A 15,159-nucleotide genomic window follows, 5' to 3' on the forward strand; every position below is an offset into this window, starting at 1 on the left:
CCGTCCAATACTATTGGACAATCTTGTATGAGAAAGGACTATTGACTACTAACTTCGTACCTCTCATAATTCAATTCGATTCGATTCGATTCGATTCGATTTAAGTGAATAGACATAAAACATAAATAATAAATAATTGTTCTTAACTTATTAAACACCAAATAAAATAACTAAATAACAAAGAAAAATTCAATTTCAATTTTATATATAGACTTTAAGATCCAAAGTATTGAAAATCAGTTAAACTAATCAGTTAAGAATTGAAACTAAAAGAAAAAGCTTCTTGAACGTCAAGAATTACTTCTAACTATAATTACTTATATTATATGTGACTAAAGGAAATAAACGATATAAAACGTAATTACAAATAAATTTTATTTAATACTACCAGTAGTTCTAAGTTTCACTATCTTCTTATTTTTATCTTCTTTACTTTTGTCATTTCTTACATAAACTTAATACATACATGTTAAACAAACATTTGCACTCCACCAAAAAAAGAAAATAAGTTTTCACGTCAGTTATTCATTTACAGTTCAAAGAATCATAGATTCATAAAATCTAATGAAATTAATAATCGGTTTAGAAGATATAAAATATGTATTTATTACTGGAACCTTGAAATATTTTTGTCTTTCTTTTCAGGATTTTTGCGGATAATTTCATATAGCATTTAGCTTTCTGAAAAGCCAAAGTTTGTTAACGTACATTTGCATGCGTTGCTTCATTAATGAAACGCACATATTGTGTATATGTTAATATACAGATATTGTCGAAGTAGTGTATGTAGAAGCTAAGGAGGAAACAACGCAAGAATAAGGGAGGGGGCAAGGGGGGTCAGATAAAGCATTTGACCCTCGCCCCTTCAATGACCCGAGAGATATCGTTCACTAAATTCATTGACGCATCTCAGTCGAGTGCGTGGCCTCTTCTACTATACATCATACTGATCGGTACTTTTCGTCATGGTCGTTCATTTCGATCGTATGTCAAAACCGGAAATGCATCTTCCAAAATTATTCCTTCTTTTTTTCTTTTTTATCACAATAGGCCAATGTGATGTTCAAAATTCTATTGGTAAGTGATTTTATATTTTACGAAACAGAAGTTTTCACTTGTTTTATAACTATGAGATAAATCGATTGTTAATCTATGATTTATAATTATGATCTTTATTACGTGCAGTATTAGGATCGATGCGATCTCCTAGTATACCGAATCGTAATCACCATTGTTCATATTATTTAACTCAATCTTCAAGTGATAACGCTTTCTAGGAAAAGATGATACCACAGCACAAATAGCGCTTGGCGAGAAGCGACTCGAGGATCATATTCGCGCGATTGTAAAGCACTATCAGCAAGAAGATCCGATAGGTCTACCTGGTGTGCCTATACCCGATCCCTTGCCAGTACCGGATATGAAGCATTCGTTTTCTATGTATACTATGAATTTCAAACAAATGAATGTTTACGATTTATCAAAATTCCGGATAGTAAACATGGAATCAGAACTGGCTTTGATGCAAGTGAGATTTTTTCCAAGCTTATTTATATATATATATATATATGTATTCGATGCAAAAGTCGTAAACATGCGATCTACTTGTAACACCGCCGATAATGCAGCTTAATGTAATCGACGATGAATTCACAAATTTTACAGTATCTTGAAAACGAAAGCTTTAGAAGTCTGAAGCGGAAATTTATTTCAGTGCCGACTAGCGGCCAATAAATGACAATATTAGTCTATAACATTCGTTATTTAAAGAACAATTATCTATGCGTCGACTCTTCTTTAAAAAGATATCCATCGCTTCGTCTAAGAACGTCTGTCATTACGAAAAAAATACATGCTAATTATACGACTGTAATGTAAAACGTTTCGCATCGGTGACTAATTACAGATACGTTGCGTCGCATGATCGAGCCATCCTAGAATCTTTGCTAAATTGGTTCACATGAATATTATAGAACGAATAAAAAATAATTGCATGGTTACAACTACATCGAATCTTAAAAAACGCATTAATATCGATTTTCATCTTGATATGCTTTCAAAAGATTTCAGTGACTTTAAATATGAAAAACCTGAACATTCGTGGATTCTATACTCTCTCTTCTTGGCTATCACGATCGGCTGGTAATTTTACTGTGAAATTGTCGGGAGTGTACGTGAAAGGACTTGGCAGGCTGGAAGTGGCCAGCGATGGTAAACTGCAAGCACAAAACATCGATTTGGATTTGACATTTGAAAAGATAGACATGGATTTCAAGAATTTGGGCTTCTTGGGCTCTGTGTTTCAAAGCATGATCAATTCTGTAGGCACCTTTATTTTTGACAGTATTAAACCTTTCATATTAAAGGAAATAAATACGAAAGCTAGGTAAAGATTATCTAATTTGACATTGTTATGTGCTACAGATAAAAACGGTTACAAAATTTTCAAATATTTTAGGGGCGAAGCTAACAAACAAATCTCACAATTGCCGCAGCAATTCCCGAATTCTATATCGCCCTTCGATATGTTAATAACCGAGATCCGCAGACAAATATCTGAAAAAGGCTACGATCCGTTCAAGGTGAAGGATTATAGCCAGACTGTTGGTATATTCACAGTGATGTCGACTCATACTTGGATCACTGGCCTGGGAAGCGTTTACCGAATGGGAAACGTTACTTTAAGCATACAGAACAAAACAGTAAACAATTTGCTTTAATAATTTCCAAAACAGTTTAATTTTAAACTTTTTCTATCACAGCTGCGTTGAGAGCGAATAACGCGACACGAATGATACCTGTTGATATATTATGTAAACACAACACAATGTGCCTATTTATTAGCGTGATTACATCAGTTATTACGTCGTACATCGTAAATCGTAAACAGGCTTTGCTAATTAATTTTAATTACAATCCGTAATTATCTCGGTTCTGCTGTAATCTAATTTGTAGGCGTTGGTGCATCTCTAATAAGTATTGTTTGCTTGCTTCCATTTAAAGGTGTATGCAACAATCGATGCTGGTACCCAAGAAATTGAAGGAAAGACTCATTGGGAAATAAGCGTGATTGGTGGTGTTTTATCAAGAGCTGGTATAGTTTCCTTTACTATACAATATTTCAGGGCTCAAGTAAAATTAAGCCAACCTCTGGACACTCGGCAAAAGCCGAACATGGAAGGTCTTGATCTTGAATTGGGTAATATTCAAGCAAGAGTGCATGGAGCTGGTACCGTCGATTACTTAATCGAAGCAAGCATTAATATATTACCAAACCTTTTAAGGTTCGATCTCGATGTTTATCCACTTCTATGTATACGATTAGCGTGTTTGTCCATCGATTCATAATGCTATTCAGAAAGGAATAATCTTTTTATAGGTATCAAATAATGGATGCAATAGAAGGACCACTTAAAAGACGTATTCAAATTGAACTAGACAAAGTGGACGTCGAAAAAGAGATTTACGAACATATTCCACACATAGAGGAACATGCTACTAGACATATTCATGGTTTGGTTCCTCCGGAAGAGACGCTTTTAGAAGAGTTAATGCCGCCTCAGGATCAAGATGAACAACCATTTTCGGAAAGTGAAGAAAATCGAGGTCCTTCGTAAAAACTGAACTTATTATAAAGTACATAAATAATAAAGTACATTACGCGGTATTTAAATTATTTAAATTTGAAGATACAATTTTTTAACGCTGCCAAAATTACAAAAAGGATCTGTTTACTGACAGAGCTCGTGATGAATACACTGCGCAATACACTGTGTGCTTTGTAAATATTTTTGTTTTATTAAAATATAGTATTAAAATATATTATTGTTATAAATTAATGATAAAGAATCTTCTTATTTCAATATTTAACGTTTATTTACTGAAAAAAACTTTTATTAAAGATACAATAGTGTGTACGAGTGTATATTAAACTATAGTTACAAACACAACGCCCATAACAAATTTTTGGCAGGACATTGTACAATTAAATTTCGTAATATTGAATCATATAGAATATAGATATTATTAATTAAATTGCGTAATAATGCGGTTAAATTACTAGTCAAACATATCGGTATAATGATGCCGTTATATAGAAATTCAATTCATGATATTTATTTTGATCCTTTTTTTTCATAGTATTTCATACATATTCATAGATTCTATGTCCGCGGTTCCTATACATTTCAATATATTGACATTTTTACTATTTACAATTATAAGTTACGAAAAACGTGTCAATACGTTGAAAAACCTTAATTACTATATTTTATACAAGCTTACCAGGACAATAAATCAGATGTTAGATACGTAACCTATTACAAATATAAATACATTGCATACATAAAGAATATATTTAGAGTGATACTGTTCTTTGAATTTTACATTTAAATGTCTTTGACATACTGTTTCAATATATGCGATTTTTTTAAGCTTAAAGAAGAAGTTTCATGATGAATTTCTATGTATTACACGAGTGTCGATTAGAAGAAAAATGATAATATCATTTATTATTTACGCCTTAATTGCTAGCGCGTTACTTCGTTCGATTGGTACGATTCTTTCTCCTGGTGCTGGTAGAGCGAGTCTTGGAGCAGTGACAGTGAGAATACCATCGGACGACAAACTCGGTTTAACGTGGCCGATATCGTATCCTTGTGGTAACACGTATCGGCGCACGAAATGTCTTGATACGTAACCATGTTGATCTTTTTTCTCTTCATGTTTACCCTCGATGGTAATAGATTTGTCGTCTGTTCTGACAGTGATTTCTTCTGGTGCGAATTGCTGTACATCGACAATCACTTGATATTTGTTTTCATCTCGTTCAACGGTGGTCGAACCTCCGACTTGATGTTCCAAATCTTCTATCATGTTCCTCCATGGCTGGAAGAAGTCCTTGAAGGATGGCATTGGTGGTAGTTTCCAAAAATCATCTCTGGTGCTAAGACGTTTGAAGTGTTCTTCCAATTCTTGATGATAACGATCCATATCCCTCCACCAGTTGCGGAAAAGATCTCTAGTTACCAGTGCCATATCGATGCGAATGATCTGCACAAGATAAATGCGTAATTTCTAACGTGTGACCATCAGAAGCAATTTCATTGAAAAAAAGTTGAAGATTATGAAAGTTAAAAATATTCAGTACAAAACAAATTTGGAAATTGAAAATAACGACGAATTTTGAATCAAACGTAACGTTGATATAAGAAAGATTAACATCGACGACGACGTTAGAATAGCATATACAAACGTAAATACTTCGTATTGTTCTATCAAGAAATAAAGCATTGCATGTCACGTCAAAAGTAAGTATGTATATACTTGCTGGAATACCAATAGAATTGCACCGTGTTTTTACGCATTTCAAGAATATCTATTCTTAGATACACGAAACATATCCATAATACGTTATATCAACGTTACGTCGATTCCTGCAAATTACATTTTCTCTCTCTAAAGGTATTCACTTTTATTTTCTTCCGTTTTCTTTTTTCCGTAAGGATAGATAATGTATTATAAATATAATTTAAGACAATGGAAACAAGAATAAGGAAAACAAGTTTGTGATAAAACAATCTAAAAATTACTTGAATTACTAGAAAACTTTGACGAGATTAAACAAAGTTAGAATACATACCTCTCGTTGGATATCCTTATTTTATAAACCACTCACAAGAAGAAATAATCGTTCGTTTTGTATAAAGTCGTTCGTTAGTAGCTCGGAACGTTGTACGAACCTTGCACTTCAAGTTGCAGTTTTTAACTGACTGCGCAATACTGCCGGCCGGGGTTTATATTTGATGTGGCGCGCTTTTCGAGATTTTTCGAACTGTACATGCGCAGACGCAAATCGTATCGAATTTTCTTGCGTCCAAGTCTCTACTCGAATTTACTAGCAACCGTATCGTAGCCAATCAACGCTTATTCTTAGCACTAGGCGGCTTCTCGTTTGTTCGCGTATTTTCTATTTTTTTCACGCAATTTAAAATACATCGTTTTACATTATGTTTTTCTATATATTTTCCAATCCATGCATACTTATATTTTTACTTTTTATACAAATTATATCTTCTGAATACGTTGGATAACGTGTATAACGTATTTAAGTATATTGTAATATTTTATTTTTTATGACAACTGAAATATTATAACATATTTTGATTATTTTTATATTTAATGAGCATGTGTTAAAGTTATCTTAGAGTATAAATCATGATTTCTTTCAGAACATTCGATTACACGAAAGAATTTATTGCTGTATTTGTTTATAGTATTTTTGAGATTTCCTATTTCAGTAACCATAGTAATCTTTACGAACTCTCATTCAGTAGTCATCGGGGATAAATTTAAGATCAATGATGTACTCATGTACGATGATGTAATATTTGCTATTCTAAAAATATTATTTAACGAGCAATTTTAATCGATGACGAATGAATTTGTTCCAGGATATTTTAGCATAGAGGCCAATTTCGAGAGAACGCAATAAGGAATTGAAAAATTAGCTACTGATTCATATAAGTAGAATAGGTACATACATATATTGAACGTTGATTTATGCGTTTGGCATTTCATCCAAAGATAGACATCGTTTCATAAATATGTTGACTGGATGGTAGCGATCTCTCTATAGTCTTACAAATACTCAATGCGGTAAACAATTGCAGAGTCGGTATAATAGGACACAATCTGTTCCCTTACCGTGGGCCGATATAATAGAATTCACCAATCATAAGCGCGAAAAATTTAAAAACTTTTTAATAAAATCACGTTCCTCAGACTAAACTAATAAACAATTCCAATAACTTTTTTACCGCAAAAAATATAAAAGATGAATAAGAACATTTAACAGATATAAAAATGATAATTATAACAAGGAGAAGATACAATAATAAATAAGGATAGATATTATTTTCATGTATTATTTTTTTCATTTGATATGTTTCATTTATTTAATAGCATTTTATTTATTCCTAAATGTAAATACCTACTTATCGTATATTTTTAATATTACTTATCCTATTATTATACGGTAATTTCTAGTGGATATAATACTTTATACGGATTAAGTATTCCATTTGGATCCATCATCTGTTTCAATTCATGCATAAGTTTGATTTCAGAAGAAGTTCTACTCATATGTAGATATTTTGTCTTTGTGAATCCTATTCCATGTTCAGCACTTACGCTACCACGAAGACCAGACACGTATTCGAAAATGAAAGGTTGTAGTTGTGATGCTATGTCAGATTCGTACGACAATATTGAAATCTGGACGTGAATATTTCCATCACCTAATAGGTAGAAAACAAGTAAAAGTATGATTTAACATTAAAGTTTTCAGCTGCTCGAACAAATTTTCAAATCGTTTATATATAAACCAATTAAAATGTTTAATAGGTAATTGTTCAGTCATATACCTAGATGTCCATATCCACTGATTCTTATGATGCGTGGATCACGTAATCGTTCCCTAAGTACCTCTATCACCTTATAGAAAGACGGAAGGGGTATAGAAATATCGTATTTAAAGACATAACCTTCTCGTAATATTCCTTCGCTAATCCGTTCCCTTAGTGCCCATATATTCTAATTGAAAAAAATTATATCTTTTAGTTCTTATGAAAGATATAAATCTTTTGTAAAAAAAAAAAAAAAGAGAAATCCACCGTAAGTGCGTAAAGTCAAAATTATTATCAAAAGTTCCAAAAGTTTAAAAAATATAAGAGAAGAATTCACACGTTACAAATCGAAAATAATGCTTAAAGTAAGAACGTAGTAAGAAAGCAAGAAGGAATAGTTTCAAAAAAATTTCAAATAAAAAATATAATTACTAACTTTGACTTTGGTGGGGTCCGAAGTCAGAGTACCGTCTTCGATGATATCGTCGGCAAGCGCTTTCTCTACGAATGAGGTGAGCTTCTCCTCATCGTGACTCGCGTTACTACCCGAAGTTTCCATCAACACATAAAATTCGTGACCGTCGGTTCTCGATGTTAGTGGACTTTTTAGGCCAAAAGCCTCAATGGAAACATCTAATGACAACTTGTCCATCATCTCGAACGACGACAGAATCTCTCCCAATTCTTTTTTCGCCAGACGAAACGCTTTCAACACTTTGTCGAAACTGTTTAGCCCTACAATAGGCGATGAATTCTTACGTAGAAATACAGAGGACACTTCCGACAATCTGTAATACCTAAGAACGCGACATTGATGGCCGCAGGAAGCGGTGGACATTGAATCGCGACTTTCGTTACAATTCCCAAGGTTCCCTCCGACCCTATAAAAAGATGTTTCAAATGGTAGCCAGTGTTGTTCTTCTTCAGCGTATTCAAACAATCTACCACGTCCCCGTTCGCCTTCACCTAAAATAAAACGACTGAACACGGGGAACACTCGCGAGAAAATGTCGCGGTTCGTTCCTGGAAGCTTGGAAACTCACGGCTTCGAGACCCAGAATGTTTCCGTGAAGATTACCATAACGAAGAAGTCTCAAACCTCCTGCGTTCGTGGACACGCAACCGCCAATCAGACAACTACCCTTGGCACCGAGATCAATCGGCATCATTAATCCTACTGTCGCTAAATGATTGTCCAAATCTTCGAGCACGCAACCGGCTTCACAGGTCAGCACCCCTAATGCGAAGAATCTCCAGATAAAAGAATCTTTCGCTTTCTCGAAGTTTGTCATTTAGACAAGGCCGTTGCAAAATGCGTCGGTGACCTTGCCTTTTTGTCCAAAATCTCTGACCTTTCCCACTTTCCCATTTCGTACCCTAGAGTATTATCGGTTCGAATTATTTCGAATTTTTACCAACCTGCCAATTCGTTCGTCTCGATGATTTTATTCATAAGCTTCATAGAAATAACAATCTCGTCGAAGACCGGCACGCTACCACCTACTAGGCCCGTATTTCCGCTCTGGGGGCATACAGCTAACCGATTGTCGTTGCAAAACTTTAATATGGCAGATACTTCGTCGGTAGTTTTTGGTTTCAATACGAGCGTGCTCTTTCCTGTAAGTAATTCGTTTCAACGCCAAGCAATCTATTATTTATCCGCGTTTACGTTGTTTTTCTGTTCGATACACTATATTCGTCAATTCGCAAGCAAGACGTTGCAAAACTTATTTGCTACGATGCATGGAACATCGTTACGACACCGAGATACCTTACTACTTCGTACGAAGACGTAAATTCGATTTAAAATTCGTAAAAATTTATACAACACAATCCGAATGATCGACGAGGAGCGCTGTTTTCTCTTACCTCTGACGATCTTTGAGTAATCTATGTTGTATCCTTCGCATTCTTCTGCATCCGTGATGACCCTGTTTCGTCCGAGCAACTCATTGAAGAATGCTACGTGATCATTGGAAATGTTCGCGTACGGGCCTCTTTTCATTTTGTATCTGTCGCACGTGAACGCCGGTTTTGTAGATAAAAATCGAAATATCGAGGTATGCCGGAGCATCCTAAGCAGCGTTGGGGAATTCATATTCTGTAAAAGATTCACCTTGTCCATTCAAAGTAATTCGCATCGGTGTTACCGGCGTTTCTTTTATCATCTGCAAGGAGATCCGTTCGTTGCGAGCGCACGAATCTCTTCCGGTGTCGCGCCAGTCTACTATTTCCGGTGGCGTATTTCGTGATTAGCGACTCGATTGATCTCCGAGAGAAACGTTCCTGATAATTTAAACGTCCCTCTAATTTTTACTACGGAATTACATTTCAACCCATCGGCGATTGGATAAGTTTAGTGCAATGAGTATTTTTACTCACCGCGGTTAAAGCTCGTGGATGGCAGCGTCTAATTGAAACAGGATATTTCCGTAACCCGGTCAAAAATTCAACCGATGAAAATATCCGCGGGAGGATCGAAGCGATATTTAAATGCTACTACAGTGCGATTAATTTCTGTGTTACGTTATATGAAGTTACGTTATTTAAATGTTTAAATCAATACGAACGAATAAATTATAAAGTATCGTATATACTATTTGTTATAAGATGAAAAAACGTGTATACGACAACACGAGGTAAGAAAAAGAAAATCGAAGAAAAGAACGGAAGGAAGAACGATAGGATGAAATTTCGTGATTCTCAAATGATATCGTGATAACATGGTAAAAACCAGGCGTGGCGTAATTACGGGCCCGGGGCTGCTTCCATTTTCTACGCGCTAATTCACCTCTGATGCTCAATCGACGGACATCGAATATTATAATCCACAATGAATGTTGATGGGTAACTCCCCTCCTTCTTACGCACTACCCCCTACCTGCCCCCAGTCAGTCAAGAGGATTCGCGGCGACGCGTGGTAGAATTACAATTGTACGAAGCGGTGGGGAAAATAAGGTCAGGGGTAGAGGGGTCGAAAGAGCAAAGAGAGAATTCGATGGAAAAAGAGGACGAATCGACTGACAGAGATGCAAATCTGTTGAGATAAGAGGAAAGAGGAGAACACGAATCGGAGAGAGAGAAGCCAATAAGAGATTGGAGTGGGAAGGGGACCAATCGTCGCGATGACTAATACATTCTACGTTTCGATGTACATGCATGAACTCGATTTGCTTGTGTATGCTTTGCTTGTAGCAAAGAATACGACACTCTTTCGCTTCGCATACATATACATACACGTATACATGATCGCGCAGCTGTGTACAGCAGAGAAACCAACACACAGAAACTCGACTACGAACACATAGGAACGAAATGTACGTACGATATTCGGTGGGACATAGATGTAGTCGATATAGATGTAAGATATTGCTATATCGAAACGTACGATACGTAGCTACGGGTTTCTAAGGAAAGACGCATGCGCGACACCGCCAAGGAGTAAAGCTAATTTCTCAGTGGCGGCTCGAATCATTAACTTGTTACCTTGGCAACCCCGGTCGACCTAAACCATTGGCTGTCGCTTTCCCCCACTTTCCCTTTGCACGCTCTATCGGTCGAACAACAAACTACACACGCCGCCACACTCCTTCGTGGAATATTGTAATTTTCCTAACCTCGCGTGGACAGGAGTATAGACTGTCGCTGTTTCATTCGACCCACACAATCACGCTATCGGACATAACTGTTGTATGTATATGTCAGCATGCCACCGTAGGGACGCGGTTGCTGGGATTGGCGCGACCACGATTCTTCCTACCCTCTGCACGGAACATTCTACTGTCTCGCTCTTTGTCGAAATCCATGACCGGTATTAGAAGATGACCGATAAATCAGCTACGTTTAGCGCTTTATTATATGTACACCTTTTCTAACATTTTATATCGAATCACGATATTGGTTATTAACAATTCTTAACAATGCATATATGTATAGTAGCACGTACATATATGTACGTATATAGACTCCCTCTTAATCATAGCACAAACAATATAGAAAAAAGAATACATTTATAGGAAAAGTACATATTGGTGATGTTAGTTACATCAAAAGATAATGCGCGGATGAATTAAATCTATAAATAATAGCAAATAAAATTTCAAACTTATAATTTACAATCGATACTAAACAAGAATCATTACACCATAACGTGTAGGATGTAGTAGTAAACCATTCAAGTCACAGTTTTAACAATTTAAACTAACTATAAAATAACATAAATTTTATGTTTTCAAGTAAACTAGTATTTTATCTCGTAATTGAAAAATATAATTATAATTTTTTGCGAAAAAGTGTCGTCCCCATAAAGGCAAAAAAGTCAATGATATATAAAATCCCATTACAAGGTTTTGAACAGGACAGTATGAAGCTCAACTTAGAAACAGCTGTGCCAGGAACGTAGCGTATATTCGCGAAATTGGATCGAAAAGTACCAAAAATTGAAAAATTTACGAAAATTATTATTTATATGAATGGAATAGTCTAGTTTTAATAAATAGTCATATAAAATTCAATTCTGAACGTATACATCCATACACATAGCTACACGTACACGCACACGCATATACGCGTATTTTATTTTGTATTATTTATGCATTTTAAAAACTTTATTCATTTTCAAAATCTATCTTTTTATAATTAGTTATACCGAATTATTATGTGGCTACTATGGATTACTTAGAAATAATTCTAATTGATAATTAATTATAAAGCTACTTATTTTCCTTAAACAATTCGTTAGGGTATCACGGTTGACGATTTTATATATATTATTATATATATTCATTGTACATATAAAAACAAGATAACAATTGTATTAAAAGATGAAATTATATTGTAACGCTGATGATATATGCATTAACAACGTAATAAACAATGTCGAGTACGATACGTGCTTTTATAATAAATAAATTACATTAGAAATATTCAATCTTAAAGAAATATGTAGTACATATATAAAAAGGTAACATAAATATTAATGAAAAAGATTTTTACTTTTCACACATTCAAATATATAATAGAGTTATGTAGAAATATTATGAAGTATGTATAATATTCATGAATAATATAGAATTTTAATACAAGTAGACTAAAAAAGATAAAGTGCAATAATATAATGAAATGCAACGGGGAATTATGTGACTAGATTCGTTCCTGATGGTATCGTGAAGTTATACTGCGAAATATTCTGCAGACTATAATCACGTATACATGCAGCACACGGGTAGTAATTGTATTAGTGAAGAGTGTACAAGTATGTGAAGTAAGAGTATGAGTACCGTTACGGGGCATGCGCCTCCAGCCACCATATCCAATGGCCCCGCCTTTCACGGTGCAAACGATGCCTTTGGGATTTGTCCTCGCTGGACCAATGAGCGAACGAGTTTGTCATACGCGACGGGAGAGGTGAGGTTGTAGGAAACGAAGTGGTGGGAAGCAGACAGGAAGAAGGGTAGGGGGGAGAGAGAGATTTGAGAGAAGCGAGGGGTTCCGCAGATCGTGTGGGAGCAGGGAAGCAGACAACGAATACGACGATTGCTTACGAAACCTCGCGACGTCAACGTATAACAAAACTTTGTTTAAAATACTCACAGTGCTTTTTAAAAACCTATGAAACACAGACGTGTATGATTGAAAATTTGGTCAAGTTAACAGTGGAATCGTGAGGTGACAGTGTCTACGGCGTGTTCGAAAACGTGATAGGTGTGACTGCGCAGTCGCCATGTGAGTACCTGAACAAGTATCTGAAACTCCATGTTATACCGTGTATTTTGGATCTTTAATATTTCTTTGTTATATATTGTTGATATATCGATAATAAACACACTATATTCTACATAACATTTCATGATAACCGACAAATATAACAAATACACAACACACAACACACTGCATTATATCCCGCCGGATCTTCGAACGTGCTTTATTTTGTAATCCAATATGTCGGCGTTAGGGACGCTGTTCGGTATTCACCGAGATACATTTCCTCTACTGCGCGTATTATAATTTTTTGATAAATTACCGCTGCATAGATAGTTTCTGAAGAACCGTGTGTGTTGTTATTCTCATTATCGTCGATATTACCATTATGGCGAAATCCATGTTGTCAACCGCCCCCTGGTACGGTCGCTTCTCCCCTTCTCTTATTTTTCTTTCCCCCTTCCTCCTACTTCTCCCTTCAACCCCACTTTCAATCATATTTCCCGCTCAGTGAGATGTATTCCCTCTTTCTCTCTAAACCCCTCATCATACTACTAATTATGGTGCTAGTAAGACGACATTTTGTTCGTTCTATCCAAAACTCAAGATGGATCATGTGTTTTCAGTTCATCGATACTTTGAACTCATGCATGAATACAGATTTCTTCTTTACCATCTGATCATCGTGTCTCAACTGTTTTCACCCTTCCGATGTACATATTTTTTTAGATACATACCATATATATTATTTCTTTATTAAATTAATTTATCAAACATTTTGTATACTACCAAACTTTATGTCTAGTGCCACACAAATATTTCTAACCTGATATATTTTTATAATGTTTAATATAATTAACGTTACTAACTATTTGAATAGTCAATGATCTCATACAAGTAATTGACAACTATCCCAAAATTATTGCAATTTATCGGAATTTATATTTATATACTATGCAGATGGAAAACTTCAAAAAGTATACAAAATTATAGGTTATATGAATATCATTAACATCGCTTCTAAATTTATTTCACTTCATATTTTTCAACTTTAAAACACTCTAAACAAAAAAATGATATTAAAAAATTATCTGAAATAAATTATATAGCTTTATATTTATGAAATAAAATATTATACCGTAACACACTGCACTATGTTCACGATTAATTTAAGTGCTTTCTCCATCTTATGTTTACATTTCAATGTGTGTTGTAATTATTATTCTAATTCATGTAATGAGTAATATGATGATTTTTTATAATGATTGTTGTTATATTTAGTACCTTGTATATTCTATGTATGATCACTTATTTGAGGTTATTTCTCATATTCAAAATATTGAACATTATACGTATTTTATAATAAAATAAGTAATACTATGTATTATATATCAAATAAGTTAATAAATTGATATAACGGTATATTTTGTTTATCGCGAATTTCATATTTTCATATATAATTACGTTAAATATTATGAACTAATTTTTACGTACATTGGCACTAAACGAAATGACTTTTTATGTTATAAGTATGCAACAGTTAATTCTTTATTGTAAAACACTTACATTTAAAGTAATATTTGCCACTTCATTCACCTTCACACTTTATTATTGATATTTCACGTCGTAATAAACGAAGAAGAGAAATCAAATTTGAACGCTCCACATTTCACGTGTATCAAGTTATCAAGGTTATGAGCAATAAACATTGCGTAATTATTTTAGATATCTTTACACTAAATATGTTGCAATTAACGTTTCAGTATATTAATTGATAAAAGATTTATATTATGTATAGCTAATGGTTCTTCATTTCTAAAAATTTATAAAAAATATATATCAACTTTTTAGTTAAAATTATTATAAAATCTATGCTCTAATAAATATTTGTTTGAGAGTGAGAGAAAATGAATGAGAGAGAGAGGGGGGATTATATTAAGTAGAACTGTAAATAAATTATATAAAATGTAAATAATCGTTATTTTCAATATATAGTATTAATCTACTTTATACTTATAAACCTATCTATGTGAAAAATATTAATCTAAAACAA

General features: G+C 34.2%; 3 protein-coding genes across 7 annotated transcripts; 1 reads left to right on the forward strand and 2 right to left on the reverse strand.

The window, feature by feature from the left end:
* Positions 1-898: 898 nt before the first annotated feature.
* LOC138182413 (uncharacterized) lies at positions 899-4,917 on the forward strand. The gene is made up of 6 exons (XM_069118230.1): positions 899-1,077; positions 1,278-1,528; positions 2,064-2,386; positions 2,459-2,702; positions 3,004-3,284; positions 3,380-4,917. Exons 1-6 carry the CDS (start codon positions 966-968, stop codon positions 3,615-3,617), a joined length of 1,449 nt encoding a protein of 482 aa, XP_068974331.1. The 5' UTR covers positions 899-965; the 3' UTR covers positions 3,618-4,917.
* Positions 4,101-5,795, reverse strand: LOC138182416 (protein lethal(2)essential for life). Its single transcript, XM_069118239.1, has 2 exons — positions 5,642-5,795; positions 4,101-5,052 (listed from the first exon to the last, which is right to left on the reverse strand). Exon 2 carries the CDS (start codon positions 5,035-5,037, stop codon positions 4,516-4,518), a length of 522 nt encoding a protein of 173 aa, XP_068974340.1. The 5' UTR covers positions 5,038-5,052; positions 5,642-5,795; the 3' UTR covers positions 4,101-4,515.
* Positions 5,645-14,808, reverse strand: D2hgdh (D-2-hydroxyglutaric acid dehydrogenase). Of its 5 annotated transcripts, XR_011173779.1 has the most exons (9): positions 14,673-14,808; positions 9,276-9,507; positions 8,826-9,023; positions 8,450-8,643; positions 8,204-8,372; positions 7,843-8,141; positions 7,425-7,593; positions 6,543-7,298; positions 5,645-6,141 (listed from the first exon to the last, which is right to left on the reverse strand). XR_011173779.1 is itself a non-coding variant. In XM_069118225.1 (8 exons), the coding sequence occupies exons 2-8, from the start codon at positions 9,502-9,504 to the stop codon at positions 7,030-7,032; spliced, it is 1,527 nt and encodes a 508-aa protein (XP_068974326.1). In that variant the 5' UTR covers positions 9,505-9,507; positions 14,673-14,808; the 3' UTR covers positions 5,645-7,029. The 5 variants fall into 5 exon arrangements, 4 of the variants coding, with proteins under 4 accessions (XP_068974326.1, XP_068974327.1, XP_068974328.1 ...); XM_069118225.1 differs by having other exon boundaries at positions 5,645-7,298; XM_069118226.1 differs by lacking the exon at positions 14,673-14,808 and adding an exon at positions 12,999-13,135 and having other exon boundaries at positions 5,645-7,298.
* Between the last annotated feature and the right edge of the window lie 351 nt (positions 14,809-15,159).

The sequence above is a fragment of the Bombus flavifrons genome, chromosome 8 (assembly GCF_040668555.2).
Source record: "Bombus flavifrons isolate JBK064 chromosome 8, iyBomFlav1_principal, whole genome shotgun sequence".
In the NCBI taxonomy this organism is placed as follows: Eukaryota; Metazoa; Arthropoda; class Insecta; order Hymenoptera; family Apidae; genus Bombus; species Bombus flavifrons.

Bases quoted from the DNA above. Each gene is read 5' to 3' on its own strand.
- LOC138182413 (XM_069118230.1), top strand. From the start codon at position 966: ATGGTCGTTCATTTCGATCGTATGTCAAAACCGGAAATGCATCTTCCA. The intron at 2,703-3,003 runs GTAAACAATTTG...TTCCATTTAAAG, and splicing joins TAAGCATACAGAACAAAACA to GTGTATGCAACAATCGATGC. The intron at 3,285-3,379 runs GTTCGATCTCGA...ATCTTTTTATAG, and splicing joins ATATTACCAAACCTTTTAAG to GTATCAAATAATGGATGCAA.
- LOC138182416 (XM_069118239.1), bottom strand. From the start codon at position 5,037: ATGGCACTGGTAACTAGAGATCTTTTCCGCAACTGGTGGAGGGATATG.
- D2hgdh (XM_069118225.1), bottom strand. From the start codon at position 9,504: ATGAATTCCCCAACGCTGCTTAGGATGCTCCGGCATACCTCGATATTT. The intron at 9,024-9,275 runs GTAAGAGAAAAC...AATTACTTACAG, and splicing joins TTACTCAAAGATCGTCAGAG to GAAAGAGCACGCTCGTATTG. The intron at 8,644-8,825 runs GTTGGTAAAAAT...TCTTCGCATTAG, and splicing joins CGAGACGAACGAATTGGCAG to GGGTGCTGACCTGTGAAGCC.